Source organism: Hyaloscypha bicolor (assembly GCF_002865645.1).
Source record: "Hyaloscypha bicolor E unplaced genomic scaffold K444scaffold_61, whole genome shotgun sequence".
In the NCBI taxonomy this organism is placed as follows: Eukaryota; Fungi; Ascomycota; class Leotiomycetes; order Helotiales; family Hyaloscyphaceae; genus Hyaloscypha; species Hyaloscypha bicolor.
The window spans coordinates 135,043-149,986 of NW_020194563.1; the positions used below are offsets into that span (position 1 = coordinate 135,043).

The 14,944-nt window shown below is 49.8% G+C and overlaps 5 protein-coding genes across 6 annotated transcripts; 2 read left to right on the forward strand and 3 right to left on the reverse strand.

Annotated features, from left to right (window-relative positions):
- Positions 1-1,695: 1,695 nt before the first annotated feature.
- K444DRAFT_612712 (MFS general substrate transporter) lies at positions 1,696-4,000 on the reverse strand. The gene is made up of 5 exons (XM_024880193.1): positions 3,384-4,000; positions 3,267-3,330; positions 2,672-3,219; positions 2,328-2,623; positions 1,696-2,266 (listed from the first exon to the last, which is right to left on the reverse strand). The coding sequence occupies exons 1-5, from the start codon at positions 3,773-3,775 to the stop codon at positions 2,037-2,039; spliced, it is 1,530 nt and encodes a 509-aa protein (XP_024736977.1). The 5' UTR covers positions 3,776-4,000; the 3' UTR covers positions 1,696-2,036.
- Positions 4,001-6,049: 2,049 nt separating this feature from the next.
- On the forward strand, positions 6,050-8,286 carry K444DRAFT_629507 (uncharacterized protein; the record flags this gene model as incomplete). The annotated part of the gene is made up of 5 exons (XM_024883060.1): positions 6,050-6,409; positions 6,640-6,946; positions 7,003-7,542; positions 7,592-7,695; positions 7,747-8,286. The coding sequence occupies 5 exons, from the start codon at positions 6,050-6,052 to the stop codon at positions 8,284-8,286; spliced, it is 1,851 nt and encodes a 616-aa protein (XP_024736978.1).
- Positions 8,287-9,063: 777 nt separating this feature from the next.
- On the reverse strand, positions 9,064-10,299 carry K444DRAFT_561198 (transport protein-like protein SEC13). Its single transcript, XM_024876927.1, has 3 exons — positions 10,180-10,299; positions 9,978-10,093; positions 9,064-9,914 (listed from the first exon to the last, which is right to left on the reverse strand). Exons 1-3 carry the CDS (start codon positions 10,219-10,221, stop codon positions 9,173-9,175), a joined length of 900 nt encoding a protein of 299 aa, XP_024736979.1. The 5' UTR covers positions 10,222-10,299; the 3' UTR covers positions 9,064-9,172.
- Positions 10,300-10,440: 141 nt separating this feature from the next.
- Positions 10,441-13,152, forward strand: K444DRAFT_395891 (uncharacterized protein). 2 transcript variants are annotated; one of them, XM_024872486.1, is made up of 3 exons: positions 10,441-10,800; positions 10,850-11,936; positions 12,115-12,190. In XM_024872486.1, the coding sequence occupies exons 1-2, from the start codon at positions 10,687-10,689 to the stop codon at positions 11,813-11,815; spliced, it is 1,080 nt and encodes a 359-aa protein (XP_024736980.1). In that variant the 5' UTR covers positions 10,441-10,686; the 3' UTR covers positions 11,816-11,936; positions 12,115-12,190. The 2 variants fall into 2 exon arrangements, with proteins under 2 accessions (XP_024736980.1, XP_024736981.1); XM_024872487.1 differs by lacking the exon at positions 10,441-10,800 and having other exon boundaries at positions 11,728-11,803; positions 11,856-11,936; positions 12,115-13,152.
- K444DRAFT_721903 (uncharacterized protein) lies at positions 12,827-14,710 on the reverse strand (the record flags this gene model as incomplete). Its single annotated transcript, XM_024888538.1, has 3 exons — positions 12,827-13,551; positions 13,610-14,002; positions 14,122-14,710. The coding sequence occupies 3 exons, from the start codon at positions 14,708-14,710 to the stop codon at positions 13,256-13,258; spliced, it is 1,278 nt and encodes a 425-aa protein (XP_024736982.1). The 3' UTR covers positions 12,827-13,255.
- Between the last annotated feature and the right edge of the window lie 234 nt (positions 14,711-14,944).

Below are 14,944 nucleotides of genomic sequence, written 5' to 3' on the forward strand. Positions count from 1 at the left end.
CGTTGACGACCAGTCCTAGGTACGAGAACGAGTCCAACTCAACTCGTTGGCTTTGACTGATGGTGACGCAGGTACTGAGGCATGGTGTTGCCGTTGGTTGCTTCGCATTTTTATTTTCCGACCTGGACTTCCTGTGCTTTTCCCTGTCTTCGCGGTGGTCGTCAGCGAAAAAGGGGTTTAACCGAGACTTACTCGAGCATCTCGCTTTCACATTTTTTTCTATACTAGATCCGAGGACTCTAGAGAGTAATTTGAGCGTTGAATTTTATAATAGATAGCGCAAATAGATACGCTGACATTTTTTAACAAGACGCCCCTGAGTATGAATCACGTGACAAGAAGACGTGAAGAGGTTTCTCCTCTCGATATGCCGATGAATTGGCGGATTCGTGATAGCTAAGAGAATCAAGAACTTATAAACGACAGGGGAAACCCCCAAGAGAAGATAACAACCGACCTGAGCGGGCTAAAGTATTCTCTCCAGGCCTAACTACTAGCCGGTGCACCAAGGCGATGAGATTCCTCCCAGGACCGATTCTGGAGGAGCATACTCCTAAATCCTCCCTGTTTCACAACTCACTTGAGTCAAATACCAAGTCCATCAAGCAACGAACCCGATTCAGACCACTCGAGACTTTGCTCTTCAGCTCGGAGGCCCTCCATCCGCTCCAAATCCGGCAATGTCTTTTTTCTGTTCCACAATTCCTGCCTCCCCTTCTACATTCCCTCAATTCCCAAACCACCATCCTTTCTCTTCAACACCCTCTCCGTCCAATCTCGTCGAATTTTTTCTTCTTCGATATGTCGTAAAATTAGCCAAGCACCCACCGCATCAATATCACATCTCGTATAGCCGCAAGCTGCGGGGCTTAATTAGCCAAAATACATCACACCCTTATCCGACCCTCAAGGATCATTCAAGACATTTTTTCTCAGACGTGCAACAAAATAATCTCGCATTTTTGCAGGACCCTCTATTCCCAAACCCTAATTCATCCGCATTCATCCAACCCGCAATGCCCATCCTCTAAACCCTCTGTCTGGATTTTTTGTTGCGCGTCGTCATTGGAGATCTGAGAGCGCCTCTGACGCTCTCCACCTCGAAAACCCCTAGATGCAATTCACCCGGTCCGAGCCTCATCTGCATTAACGTCTACCTATTTATAAATATCTGCATAAATCTTCCACCTGGAGTTGAACTGAGAATTTGGAATAAAAGGGCTCGGGCATTTTGCTTGCGATGTGCGTCAAAAGGTTTGTTAATAATTCTCTTGCTCAAGATAAGAAGGGGGGGGGAGGTTCATGCTTCTCCCATCGTTTCGTCTTGACAAACCGTTGGAGTTATTCCAAGAGCGAGATCTGGCGGGAGGGGGAGAAAGTATTTGGTAAAGGGCTCGGACACTGCGAAGCGCAACAAAGAGTTTCTCTGTCAACTTTTCCCGTCGGGTCTCGAGCCCTGAGATGTAGTAGGTGGGTGGTGGTATTGAGGAATGAGCTTCGATGAGCAGGTGCTCGGATGATCGCCAAATCGATTTGCAGCAAAAGGTTCTGAGGTCGGAGAATGAATTGAAGATTCATGCTAAGCTGAATCAACGCTTGAAGGATCGCTTTAAGGCATGGCAGTGCGATGTGCGTCAAAAAGTTTCTTGCTCCACTCCCTCCTCCGTGCCAAACTCTAAACAGTCTCTTCGTTTCGTTCAACGTGTTCCATGAAGTTTCGGTCACGGCATTAGGACAGAGGCTAAATTTTTTGTAATCAGCAAATCATTATCATTCATCTCTCTGTGTCTTTGTTTGTATGTAGGCTCATCTATACCTTCGGTACCATGCAATTGCTCACTCGCTCACTCTATCTACTTTATCTCCTAGCTCCCTATTCCACAACCATCCCGGCACAGCTCAGCCATGCATGTCCCAAACGCTCCCTTATAATACAACAGAAAGGAATGAACCTAGTGCACCACCGCAGACCGCAAACCCGAAAATTATTGACCGAAGGTCGGAAAATGGAGGCGAAGGAAGACAAGGAAAGCGGCCTAGAAGGACTTCGCAAGCTTCGAGCGCTCTCGGATCTTGGCGCCGAAGAAGTAGATGAAGTAGATGAGGGCGCAGAGGCCAAAGGAGATGAATCCGATGGTGGCCATGGCCCAGGTGGTGCTCATGTTCTCGAACATCAGGACGCCCAGATGCGCGAGCGCGGCGGCCATGATGAAACTCGGGATGAGGAAGGCGGCGATTGCGCTAGCGGCGACGTTGGGATAGGAATCTATTCATTCGTTATCATCACGTTATGTTTTGTTACATGGCGAAGTGGGAAGGGGGCTTACCAGTGATGTAGTTCAACATGCTCAACCAAAGCAGGGGATCGGCGAAACCCAGGATACCTCCAGCGACAACGGGGGACCAGTAGGAAGTCTTGCCATTGCTGGTGAAAGCGAACCAGAGGAGGGTGATGGGGAAGAGCCAAACGGTGACCAAGGAGACGATGAAGCGGGCCTCCGGGCGATTGTGGCCGTGGATCTTGCGGTCGCGGGCGTAGAACCAGGTTTGCACGGGAATGAATGCGAACATGACCAGGACTCCGACGACGAAGTTGAGGTAGGTGAGATCGGCCGAGATGTCACTGCTGCGTGTTAGCTGTGATGGGGGAGAATTGATGAATGGCACTTACGAAAGACCGTTGTTGACGACGAAGACATCGAAAACGCCATCCAAGTACAGGAAGAGGATGCCATAGGCAAAACCGTTGTAGATACCAAGGCAAAGAACAATGGGCTCTGTGAAGATGATTCGGAATGTCATCGTAGCAACGAATCGGAGCTCCTGGAGAACGTTGACTTTGCTCCTCAAGATGGCCGCCTCATCCGCATCTACATCCTCAGCCTTGGCAGCTGCCTTTGCGATGACCAATCTCGGAAGTGTCTCTGGGATGAAACACATGATAATTGCGAAACCAAAGCCGATGATAACGTTGATCAAGAAGATCCATTTGAGACCGAGACTCGAGTTGGCAGTAATCCAACCACCAACTGGAGATCCAAGGGAAGGTCCAACATTGGCGCTGACCACGAAGAGAGCCATTGCTTGACCGGCGCCATCGACGTCACCAAAGAGATCCGCGATGGTTCCAGCAACATTGGAGAGAGCGGTCGATCCGGCAGTGCCGGCCAAGAACATGAAGATGATGAGCATGGGAAGGTTTCGCGCATATGCGGTTCCCTGGAGGTTGTCAGAACGCGCTCTGAGGCTTTGAATGCGTAACCTACGAAGTTCAAGATAGCATATGCCGTGATGCTAGCAACATAGACCCATTTGCGACCCCCAATATCGCTATTTCAGGTCAGCGGGGCTGGGCAAAACGAGCTCGGCCCCACGGGACTTACGCCAAAGGACCCATGAAAGCGGGACCAACTGCGTTGCCAATAATGAACAAGCTTTGGCCAAGAGTAACGACCTGAGTGCTTCCACCCCATTTCTCCTGGATCATCCACTCCGCGCTGACGTAGGTGGTGCTGGTGAGCGTGACGAACAGCTGCAAGAAGCAGTAGATCGTGATGATAACCCAACGCTTCCAAGAAGGCCAGTTCATGGGATGGTGGACATCATTTGCCTTGACCAGATCGAGGATTGCCATGGTGGTGTCAGGATCTTGTGCAGGATTGACAGGTCCATCTGGTGCAACAACTCCCTTCTCCACCTCCGGTCCTGAGCTTGGTCCTGAGCTGGACCCCGTCTTTGGCTTGGCCAAGTTTTCTCCGTCAGTGGTCAAAGACATTGTGATCACTGCTTTCTTTTGACGAAATTATTGAAGGAAATCAGATGTTAAGGAGCGTCGCCGACCGGAACGTCGCGATCTGAAAGAGGTTGTGGTGTGAAAAAGAAACAAAGAAAGCCGATGAAAGGAGGAAGAAATGGATAAACACGATAAGCTACAGATTAGCCGATCAAGGAGACGCGAACATTCACGCCGGTCGCCGGCCTAGCCCACATGGCAGGCATCAAGCTATTCACTCTCGGTGATTGAGCTGTCAACCCATTCTTAGCAGTCCCACTTGGGGCCATGGAATGATCCTCCCATAGCGCCGGGTCTCCACCGGAACGGGCGGCCAAGCCAAAGCTTGAGCTTCTGGAAGCCTCGGGATTTGTTCTGATTCGATACAACGGCTTATCAACCTCCCGCAACAGGGCAATCGAATAATCGATGCTTAGAAGGCTGCCCCAGTTTCGTCAGCAGAAAATTGAGAGATAAGAACGGGATGAAGCGACGTTTTGTCATTTCGATGTTGATCACCAAGACGGGAGGCGCCGAGTGGCGCAAAAACACGTGACGCGTGCGACGACATCATCGAGAAGAAAAGGTTGAACTCGCCCAGGAGGAGTTCCTTGGACTCCATGGAAGAGAAGACTTGGAGAGAAATTCAGCAAGGCATGGAGATACGCGAGGCGGAAAGAGCAGGAAAAAGAGCAGGGGCAGAGCAAACAGTGCCCATGCATCCCAGAGTGCGCCGATAGATTGAAGTTTGAACGCGTCATTTCAAAGAGAAGGCTCTGAACTCAGGCGAGTCCAAGAGCTGGAGCGAAAACGGCCGGAGAGAGATCACGAGAGGTATTCGGGGACTATGGGAGGAGCACGATGAACTAGAGAGCGGTGACCCATTTCCCCGATTCTCGCACTTTTGCGACGACATCCCTGAGATGGTTCATGACTAGAGTCATCGAACAGGAGGGTAAGTCTACTGAATTCCCGAAAGATATATGCTAGGGAAGAAGAGAAGAAGAGATGGCTCTGAGAACCCGGAAATCTTTCCTGAAGGGAGGAGTCTACTCGGAAGGCATTACAAATCTCAGCTGACGTTAGATCTCCTCGACGACATGCTCAGGGTGAGCAATGGTTTATACTTGAGCAATTGGATTGGATTTGCCTCGAGGGCGTCACCGAAGAGACGATGGGTGGAGAACGAGCTTGACGAAGCTAGCATTGGCGAGACAATGCAGGCGAGACCATGCTTCACTTCCATTGAAGTGAGGGATTGGGAAGGATGAGTTCCACTGGAGTATTAATATTTCGGTCTCCAAGCGGACCTGAGATGTTTGGATCGAGAAGGGAGATGATTCCTAGCAACTGTTCTCTAAAGAAAGCAGGTCATGTGCTCTGTTTCGAAATGTGCAGGAGCGAGGGAGAGCATGACCAAGAACAAGAACGGCCCTTCTCTGAGCTTCGAGCAAAAGAATTATTTCAGTAAGGTCTGGTCGTTTCCGGAAGACTCAAAGTTACATTCATTTCGATGTTCCACATAACTCTGGTACATGGCTCTGCGTGGTGTTCATCCCCTCCTCGCATGCTTTCAAGTTCCTGGAGCAAGTTTGAACTCCTACAAAGATACGATTTAACTACGCTGCCATTGATGAAGCGGTTTGCGGAACTTGGTTGCCAGCGTTACAAATTTACAGTTATGATTCACTCTATTTTTTCAGCTGGAAAATAACTGTGGATTGAGAAATCGGCCCATTCAAGCCGCCAACCGAACTCCTCCGAACTTCAGACATATACGTTCCCTTCAAGAGCGTCGCTGACATACGAGCTTCTTTTTCTGCTGCATTTGGCAGTTGCGCTCTGCAAGTTTGGTACGCCGTTGTCAAAGTCGGCAACCTCGCCTGCACCAGCTTCACCTCCGATATCGACACTTCAACTTCTACACTTGACAAACTCAACCAGATCTGAGCCCCCCACAACCCAAATTCCTCTTTTGCATGCTTGCGCCCGTCCTATCTAGTAACATCAGCGTTCGCCAGAAAGGACATCGCATTTTGCAATCAGCTTCCGTTTCCAATTCACTTCACTCTCTAAACCCCCACCGGGAATTTCATGCACAGAAGATCGCGCCGGCTCCATCCATCCAACGCAATTCCACGACAACAGCAAGTAATCTTCCCAGAGACATTGGCATTGCTGACCAGAGAACGCAGCATGTCATAGCATAGGGTTAGACCACAACCAGCATCGTCAGCGCATTCCGCTTAACATTCCGATAGCACATTGCTCAGCACAATGCGTGCTTCAACTCAAGCTGTCCGCAACACCAATCGCTTCGGGTCTCAATTAGCCAATCAGATGGCAAGAGGCTATGGTGCTTCGCTGTCGTACAGTGGCAGGAAGAGAGAGGCATCGGAGCAGAACAGTCGCATTAGCTATTATGAAGGAGACACGGAATCCGAAGATGAATACCAAGGTTTAGATCCAGAGGACACCATCATTGTCGATGGACCTTGTAACAAGAAGAGAAAGGTGATTGATCTTGACGATGATTCTGGTGAAGATATCCCTCTTGCCAACCTGCCCGTTGTCGGAGATGATGGACCGATGGAAGATTCACCAGCAGGAAAGATTTTCAGAGGATTTCCAACGGAGGTAAGTGCAACAAATTTCTCTGGCTTCCGCCCCACACAAGTTCCTTTGCCTTTCGCACAGCTTGGCGCGGATGGGCAGCCGTGATCAGCATATCTTGTCAAATGACAGAAACAGAAATCCAAATCAGCGCCTCACCTTTCCAACCCTCTCACCGCATCACAAGTCTTCCGCTTCAACATCAACTTAGAATTGATGACCTGAACACGCTGTTAACTCTGATGCTGCTGTAGATCCACCAACATATCGCGGATTTCCTCTCTGATAGCGATGTCGTTAATTTCGCATGCATCTGTGAGATAACTCGTGATTCAGTCTCCCAAATCGTGTGGAAGAGGCGGTTTGATCGTACCTTTGACAGCGTTCCCGGTACTCCAATTGGAGATGTTGTTGCAAAGTATAAATCGAGACGAGCCATTTCCAAGAAATGGACTTGCTTCGATTTGGGCAGGCACGGAGGCTTGGTTACTGCTGAGTGCCGCCGGTTCCAAAAATCGAACCAGGACGACTGCTTGACTATGCTGAGAGGTTTGATCCTGGGTAAGACTCTTGCCAATGTTCAGTTTGAGATGACAATACTCACACAACATTTACAGAGTCGAATGCCACAAAGACCCTCGATGACAAGGGAAATCAAATCATTCATGGCATGAACCTGCAATTCATCTATGATCTTATCACTGGCGAGAATGGAAGATCCTACGTCGACATCATAGAATCAGTCTTGAACACCGATTTTGATCATGCAATGGACAAGCTCAGGGATATGCACAAGGTCGTCTCCGCAAGTGTGGAAGGCACTCTTGTCTATGCTATCCAGCTTTGCTTGACCCCGATATCCTTGAACCCTCGCTTCTGCAGTATGCACAAGGTCTCGCACTTCGACCTCTCTCAGTACCAAGCATATGATACCCCGGCTCGGCAACCAATGTTTTGTGGTAAATACAAGCAGGATGTCAACCTCCGTTGGCTGCTCCACGTTGTCAATTTCTTTAAATACCATTTGACGGCTGTTGACGAAGGCCTTCTTGCTCACCATTACAAAGACCTCGAATCTGATCAATTTCCTCAGCCATGGGAGGGTCGTGTTGAAGCGGGAACAAAGTCTCTCAAGAGCCACTGGAAGGGGGCATACAGTAAGTTGATGAGCTTAAATGCACGTGAAGTTACTGACACATATTGCAGCCTACATGGATCCAGTGACAATGGCTAGTCTGAGAATGGGCAATGGTAATGGCAAGAAATCGACCATTCATACGGACGAATTGGATAATGCAGAGGTCATTCAGGTACTTGGTACAATTCTTTGGTGGCACAAGAGCTTGCTGACTTCAGTTTAGGATATGACTTTCTTCTTCGACGAGGGCAAATCCGCCTCGTTCGAATGGCCCGAGAAGTGGGAGCAGATTGTGAACAGCAACCCGTTCTTACAAGTCAATTCCCGACAATCGAAGCGATCCAGCCCTCGAGGAGAGAAGACAAAGGAGGCCAAGAAGCCTCAAGTCAAGCAATTTTGGGGCACCTGCCGTGGCAAGCGTGGCCATTTCTTTGGCCGTATTCATGCCATGACTCCTCAACAAGGGATTCATGGCTTCCAACGTCTGACCATGATGAAGTTCTACACCAAGCGTGATGAGAACGGTGAGGAGGAATACGATCCTAGCCAGGTCTGGGCATTCGAAGGTTGTGTGCTTCCTGGTGGTCGTATCGTCGTTGGCCGATGGTGGGACTCATTGTCTAATCCAAATGTGTTCACAACTCAATCCGGCCCATTCCTCTGGTGGAACGTTGACAGGAGCGCAGCTACTGTTCCCATCAGAAAGGAAGAGGCCTTCGAATTCTTAGATACGTTCAGCGATCCTGAACTAGGCTTGATTTGAGGGCTCGATGTCAAGAGACTTTGGAATGGTAACACTCTCTTACAGCGTAGCCTTGGGGTCCAAACCGATTCAGAAACGATTTCCAGCAGCCACACCATCTCCCAATATCGAGCAGCCAGCTTTGCGAAATTTATCTCTGCTCTGGCCTTCGCAACTCCTCCACAGCCTGGCAAGATTCCTTCAAGGACTTCCGGCAGGTTTGGTGTAGTTTGAGCGGTCAGAGCCAAATATCAAAATACTCAGCAACCTGTTCTTAGATTGCTTTCCTTTCCTGTTTCCCAGCACCCCACAGCACGACAAAATACCCAAATGCGCATGGTTGTTCGACAGATACCCAGGATTTCCCCTTCGATACGACGCGATATCTACCACGACACTCACTTCAATTTGCAGTTTTCATTTCTTTCCTTTGAGTTTGGCTTTCCGATGGGCGGAAGAAGCAAGGTGGTGGCAACGTTCTCTGGATGGATGGACAGAATGATAGCACTGATTTGTTTGGAGGAAGGTAGGGGCAGGTTCTTGAATGGAGGCTTGAAGCGTGATGACCTTACTTGAGTTTAGCGGCCATAGACTTGCAACTAAGCTTCTTTCCATTGCTGGCGTCTTCTTCCCATTGCAGATGTGCTCCTTTCCGTCCTTCCTGAGAGTTTAACCAAACGAGTCGATTTCTTCAGCAATCCAGCCTTTCGATTCCATAAATAAAGGTACCAGCAGCATTCAGAACACGCTGCTTCAGGGGTATAAACAAATAACTTCACAACATACGAGAAGTGTCTAGACGCCTTGCACGGGGCTTTTTGGAGTGTTTTCTGCGATTCTGATGCTAAGCTTACAGGCTTTTCCATTAACGCCGTGGTCTGTCTTTCTACCCAACTCGAACGCCTCCCTATTCCTCAATAGTCTTCACACACTCCCACTCACCCCTCAAATTCTCCTTCCACAGCGTAACCTTATTATCCCCCGAACTAACCGCCAACACATTCCCGCTCAGACTCCAGCTGACCCTCCAAAGCACAACCTCGAACGGGATCACCTTGCTGTTCCACACCCCAGGCTGGCTCGGATCGCTCGTCCAGATCCGCACCGTCTTGTCCTGGCTCGCGGACGCGATGTAACTCTTTTGCAATACCGTGGGCGACCATGCTACGTCGCGCACCCAGTCCGTATGGCCGGTCAAAGGGTCCCGCTCCTGCTTGTAATCTTGCGACCCTTGGTCGAAACTCCATAGGCGCAGCATGTTGTCGCTTCCACCCGTCACGAATCTCCTCACTCCTCCCTGACCCCCCGCACTGCTCACCAAAGACCCAGGACTCGTGCTCGGCGCCCAAGAAACGGAGTTAACGCCAATGCCGTGCGCGTGGAAGATCTTATGGTCCATGCTATTGTCCTTGAATTCTAAGACGCTGACGTTCCCATCGGATGAGGCGCAGGCGAGAAGACACCCGGACTCGTGAGGGGACCAGGAGATGATGTTTACGGAGGCCGTGTGTAAGGCGAAATCGAAGACTTTCGTCCAGGTGGTGCCGGATTCCCGCCAGATGAAGACTTTCCCGTCGTACCCTGCGCTGGCGAGGATGTTGCCATACTTGGGGTGCGCCCAGGAGACGCACCATACTGCGCCTTCGTGTCTGTAGGAGGCGTGTTAGTGAGAGGTTGGGAGAAGGGGGACGGTGAGGAAGGGGGAAGGGTACCCTTTGAGTGTTTCTGTCAGCCGGTGCGAATCGCCTTCTACTTCGAAGATCTTGACTGTGCGGTCTGAGGAGCAGGTTGCGAGGCGGCGGCCGTAGTAATCGAGGACTGCATCGTGCTGTTCACTTCAGATCAGTTGCTGATTTTATGAATGAGGAGCGGAAAGGTGTCGCATTGGTGCAATTGAGTGGAAAAGGGACATACAATCATGTCATCGTGACCGGAGTTGGAGATAACTTGTGCCATGTTGACACAGAGTTCTTGGTGTTGTGGTCAGGATTTTGAGGACAGCTTGATCCGAGACGGAATTTGGAGATTTGGAGCTGTTGATCGATGCGGCCAGGCTGTCAGGGAACTAGAGGGTGGAGCGGAATTTTGTTTCGCCGGTGGCGTGGAGAGAAAGGCTGAGTGACGCTTGTGATCGCGGGGGAAATTGCCGCTCCGGCTCGGCTTCGCCATTTCACGCTTCACTTTGCAACTTCTCATTCACTTTCTTCCTGCTTGATTTCTCGGCAACAGTGCTTGATATATTCATTCTTTCATTAATTGCTTCAACAATACATTTTGGATAAAAGTCGGAGCTTTTGATAACAAAACACCGAGCGCTAATAACCTCGGCTCGCGACGATAAATACTTCGACTCCTACTCTGAGACGATCTTTTCGATACAACCACAATACAATCTGGCGAAGCAGAGACAGATCGGCCACCATGGCGGACGGCATGTGCGGACCGTCCAACCCTCTGCAGAACTTCCAGAAGCACAGCACTGTCGACAAAACCTTACAACAAGACAGGCTCGTCTCGAGACCATCACCGTCTCAGGTAAGCATCCCCTTTGCACAGATCGGTTCTCCATTAACGCCTTTGTCAGGGTTTTCGCTCCTCTCCTGGCCCCAATGCAGGACTTGTAGACCCTGAGTTCGAGGCCTTTCAAGCTGGACAATTACCGCTTAATCATGGCTTCCAAAGACAACAGTTCCCAGCTCAATCGGGCTTCAACCAACAACCACAACCTGGACCATCGGCGGCTTGGGTTTCCGATTTCCAACGCCTGAACATCTCGAGCCCTCCTCCTCAGTTTATGCAACCACCATTCGCTCCACAGCACGCCCAACAAAGACATGACACTGGTGGTTGGCATCAGGACTTTGCGAGGCAGCAGAGTGAGATTGGTAATGCGGTGCAGAGTATGATCAACATGTCGGGGCAGACGAACTCTGAAATTCGGTATTCACCTCTGTCCGGGATTAGCATGGTGCCTCGATATTCTGGTGGATTTGCGGGTCAACAAGCGGACATGTCAAGAGCTCAGCAGAAGCAACCTGAGGAGGCATTCGACGAAGAGGCATTTGCTAGGGCTTTTGAGGCAGCTGCTCAGACGGAGATGGCGAGCAAGGAGCAAGAAAGCCAGCACGAAGCATCCCAACAAGATACCAGTCAAGAACAAAGCCAAGGCATTGAGGTGGTTCAGGACATCGCGATCGACGAGTCGGTAGAACGTCTCACGGGTAAAAGACCGCTTGACAAACCCATCGGCGCGGACACCATTGACGACCCTAAGCTAGACCCCAAGATTAACCAACAACAGAACAGTCCTGATGCGTTAGCGCGGACGGCGGGACAGTTGCTGGATAGTGTGCGCCATGATCGGAGCATCAAGTTCCAGAACAGCCAATTCCTTGAGCTCATGCGCCAGATTAGGGACAAAGAGGTGACGGTGGAGGGAGACAGGATTGTGGGTACGGGGATGAATAATGATAATGGTGCAGGCGGGGTTGAAGCTGACGGCATGGCGGGTAGATCAGGGGCTGAGGAGGCTATCAAGGTTGCTTCTTAATGAGATTGTATATTAGGGCGCCGTCTGACCTGGTGCATAGGATGAAATTGCATTGCTATCTGAGAAGCTGAGGGAAATTGCCCTCAATGAAGAGAAGCCGTTTGTGAGGACACCACAGAATGTGTGTTATACATTTCTTGATATTCCGTGCAACTCAAGGGGAACTTAAATCCAGAAGTCTGGAGATTGACATTCCCCCAAATCGAATATTTTCTTATCTCACCGCTCTAATCGTTCTCATCGACCTGCTCTCATCAGACCTTCCCTTCCCATCTACTGTCCAAAACTAACCCTCCCAGCTCCGTAACCTCCTGCACACCCTAATCCACCTACACTCTCTCCTCCCAAACGCCAACGGCTCACCCCTCTACACGCTGCCTCCCTCTCTATCTTCCACCCTTGCTACTCTCTCCTCCCACCCAGTCCTCTCCCAAATCCCCTCAATCCAAGAAATCATCACCTCAATCCAACGTCTACGCTTCTTTCCAAAAACCGGCTCTGCGCTCGCGTTTGCGCAGAGGAGGACGGCGAAGATTGTTAGTAAGGCTGATGAGTGGGTGGTTTTTACTCCGATGGAGGGAGAGATGGGAGAGACAGGGGTGCAGGGGCAGGGGCAAGAGGAGGATATTGTGAAGAGGTGGCAGAGTGATCGTTTCCCGGAGCGGACCGGGGAGCAAGAGGGGGAGGGAGAAGAGAGCATGGAGTCGAGGGTTGCGAGGATTAGAGCGAGAGTTGCTGAGTTGATTGGGGATGTGGAAACACCTACTATGACAACCAAGGAGGATAATGAAGCGAAAGCTATGTGGAATGTCCTAGGGTACACGATCACGGAAACAGGAAACGAGGAACTTGATAAAGATATTCTTGCGATCCATAAGCAGAGGATGGAAGATATTCTCGGAGAGCAGATAAGGGGGAAGGCGGGTTCGCAGGGCAAGGAAATGTAAGGAGTACGCAGGAGAAGACGTCGCCGGATCTGAGTGATAGGAAGAAGTTTAGGGCTCGGCGGCCCGCCTGCAGCTGGTTAGGAGCCCGGAAGAGATGAGGGACATGCTGAGGAGAGTGTGGGGAGGGCTAAGACGGGGGAGGATTGATGGGTACAGGAAGTGTGTGTTTCGGGTGGTATTTGACGTTTCTCGGCGGGGCGTGATTTCGAAGATACCAAAAATAGAGGTAAAAATTGTGGGCTCGCTTAGTTCTAGCGGCTTCCCTCGCTAATTTTATAGGGGCTCGAGTGGGGCTCTCACTAAGCACGAAAATTATTCCTTTTACATATACTTTCAAGAATTTATGAAAATTTTGTTTAGGTAGAGACTTTGAACGACTGTAAATCATTGATACCTACGAAGTTAAGGTAATCAATCAACTGGATGTCTAAGGAAATAATTAGTCTCGTATTCAGAGACCGCGTCTGTCTGCTCAATAATAGCTTAGGACTTGTTAATGAATTCTATTGGCAACGAAAATAACGAGAATAGCACCGTACGCTGCGGTTGCGGCAATGGCTTGATCATTAGAGGCCTTGGACACGATAGCAACTGCAACAGAGAAATTGAAAGTGAACAGAAACGCGGCTATCAATATCCAGTGCAGCGAAGTGATATAGGATAAGGCGGCTATTGGCACAAGCACAAAAAGACCGCCAATCACAGCTACCAGGAGACGAGCAGTGTTATCAACTACCGGCGAGATGTATGTTGAATGTTGACGAGACGAGTCGATAATCCTCTTGATTTCTGTCAGACGGTTAGTGAAACTCAATCAGCCGTGTGCAGGAAATAATAACAGATCTACCTTTTGGGCCCAGGCCATCAAGTGCACTGTCACTTGCTGGCGTTTTCTTGAGACCCCAACCAATTGAAAGGTTAAGCCGTAGCCAGATAAGTGACCTTTTCACGAAAGGGAGTTTTCTTGACTCCTCGTCCTTGCGAAGCAGATTAGCAGCTTCGTCGATATTTCTTCTTTCTCGCCCTGCACGATCAAGCAAGCTTAAGGGGATATGCTTTCGCAACCCCTCTCTGAGGTCATCGACAGACGAGAGAGCTTCCGAATTAGCTAGATCAAAGAAGTTTAGTGCATCTGGAGAATCCCAGTATCGAGGCTCGTCTAGTGCGAGGGCCAATTTTTGTCCAGCCAGATGGCTGTCTTCAAAACCAGGTTGGTTTAGTCTGGAGATCTTCTGAAAGGCTTCAATTGATTTCACTTTCTGGGTGTTGGTGATTTTAGAGTACATGCAAGAGCGAGGGTCCAACCATATGTTTGAATACACTTGTGTAGCAGCAAATGCGTCTCGAGATAATCCGTACTTTCATTCGGAGGCTGGTATTGAACCTTTTCATCCAAACGTATCAGACGATCCTGAGCGAAAAGCAGATCCAGGAGACAGAGGCGTTCAAACCGGTTGAACTTGAATAATCTTTGGGATTGATACTCGTCCGCGAGAGTCAGAAATCGACCCAGTGAGGCAGTCCCCAACCCTCTTGGAGCCTTTGCACCCGGTTCAGAGGCCTCATCGCTACCAAGCCATAGATACTTCATTATCTTTTTCCTCTGTTCAAGGCGAGGCAGGTTCGTGAAGTTGGGCTGAGCCAAAGAATCTATCGATTTTCGCGACAATTTTGAATCGCGAAGTGTTGACTGAATTCTTAAAACTGCTATGCCCTCAGATGAGAGCCTTCTCTTCAAGCCATGATGGACTGCTTTGGCATCAGTTGCGGGGTCTGGCGGTGTAGCCCGCTTGTCGATATCAACAGGATCTTGCGGGTTAAACCCCTCCTTTCCTTTCGTGTCCTTTGTGTTCGACTTTTCATTTTGAGTGCTATCCGGTGCTGCAAGTGCCGAGCTAGGAATTTTTTCTGTGCCCATCACACCACTTTCAAGATCGATTGACGACATTGGAGCAATAGGCCGACTGTCAGACCGTGCTGTCCAGAGCCAGTTCGTACTAATATCAACGTGGTTGAAAGAGACTAGGCCACAGTGCGGACGTCCGAAGTAGAGGCTTGAATTTCGTCACTCACAAACTGAAACAAGATATTTTGTGCTCTATGCGTAGGCGAAGAGTTTAGGGATTATGAGGGTCAAAGGTTTGCCCTACGTAGATCGACGATCCTCCTGGTGTGTGGCGGC

What these genes read in the sequence shown, in the direction of transcription:
- K444DRAFT_612712 (XM_024880193.1), bottom strand. Translation starts at nt 3,775, where the DNA reads ATGTCTTTGACCACTGACGGAGAAAACTTGGCCAAGCCAAAGACGGGG. An exon ending in GCTTTCATGGGTCCTTTGGC is followed by an intron (nt 3,331 to 3,383) that starts GTAAGTCCCGTG and finishes GACCTGAAATAG; the next exon opens with CGATATTGGGGGTCGCAAAT. An exon ending in CATATGCTATCTTGAACTTC is followed by an intron (nt 3,220 to 3,266) that starts GTAGGTTACGCA and finishes GACAACCTCCAG; the next exon opens with GGAACCGCATATGCGCGAAA.
- K444DRAFT_561198 (XM_024876927.1), bottom strand. Translation starts at nt 10,221, where the DNA reads ATGGCACAAGTTATCTCCAACTCCGGTCACGATGACATGATT. An exon ending in CCGGTCACGATGACATGATT is followed by an intron (nt 10,094 to 10,179) that starts GTATGTCCCTTT and finishes TGAAGTGAACAG; the next exon opens with CACGATGCAGTCCTCGATTA. An exon ending in CTGACAGAAACACTCAAAGG is followed by an intron (nt 9,915 to 9,977) that starts GTACCCTTCCCC and finishes CGCCTCCTACAG; the next exon opens with ACACGAAGGCGCAGTATGGT.
- K444DRAFT_395891 (XM_024872486.1), top strand. Translation starts at nt 10,687, where the DNA reads ATGGCGGACGGCATGTGCGGACCGTCCAACCCTCTGCAGAACTTCCAG. An exon ending in CGAGACCATCACCGTCTCAG is followed by an intron (nt 10,801 to 10,849) that starts GTAAGCATCCCC and finishes CGCCTTTGTCAG; the next exon opens with GGTTTTCGCTCCTCTCCTGG.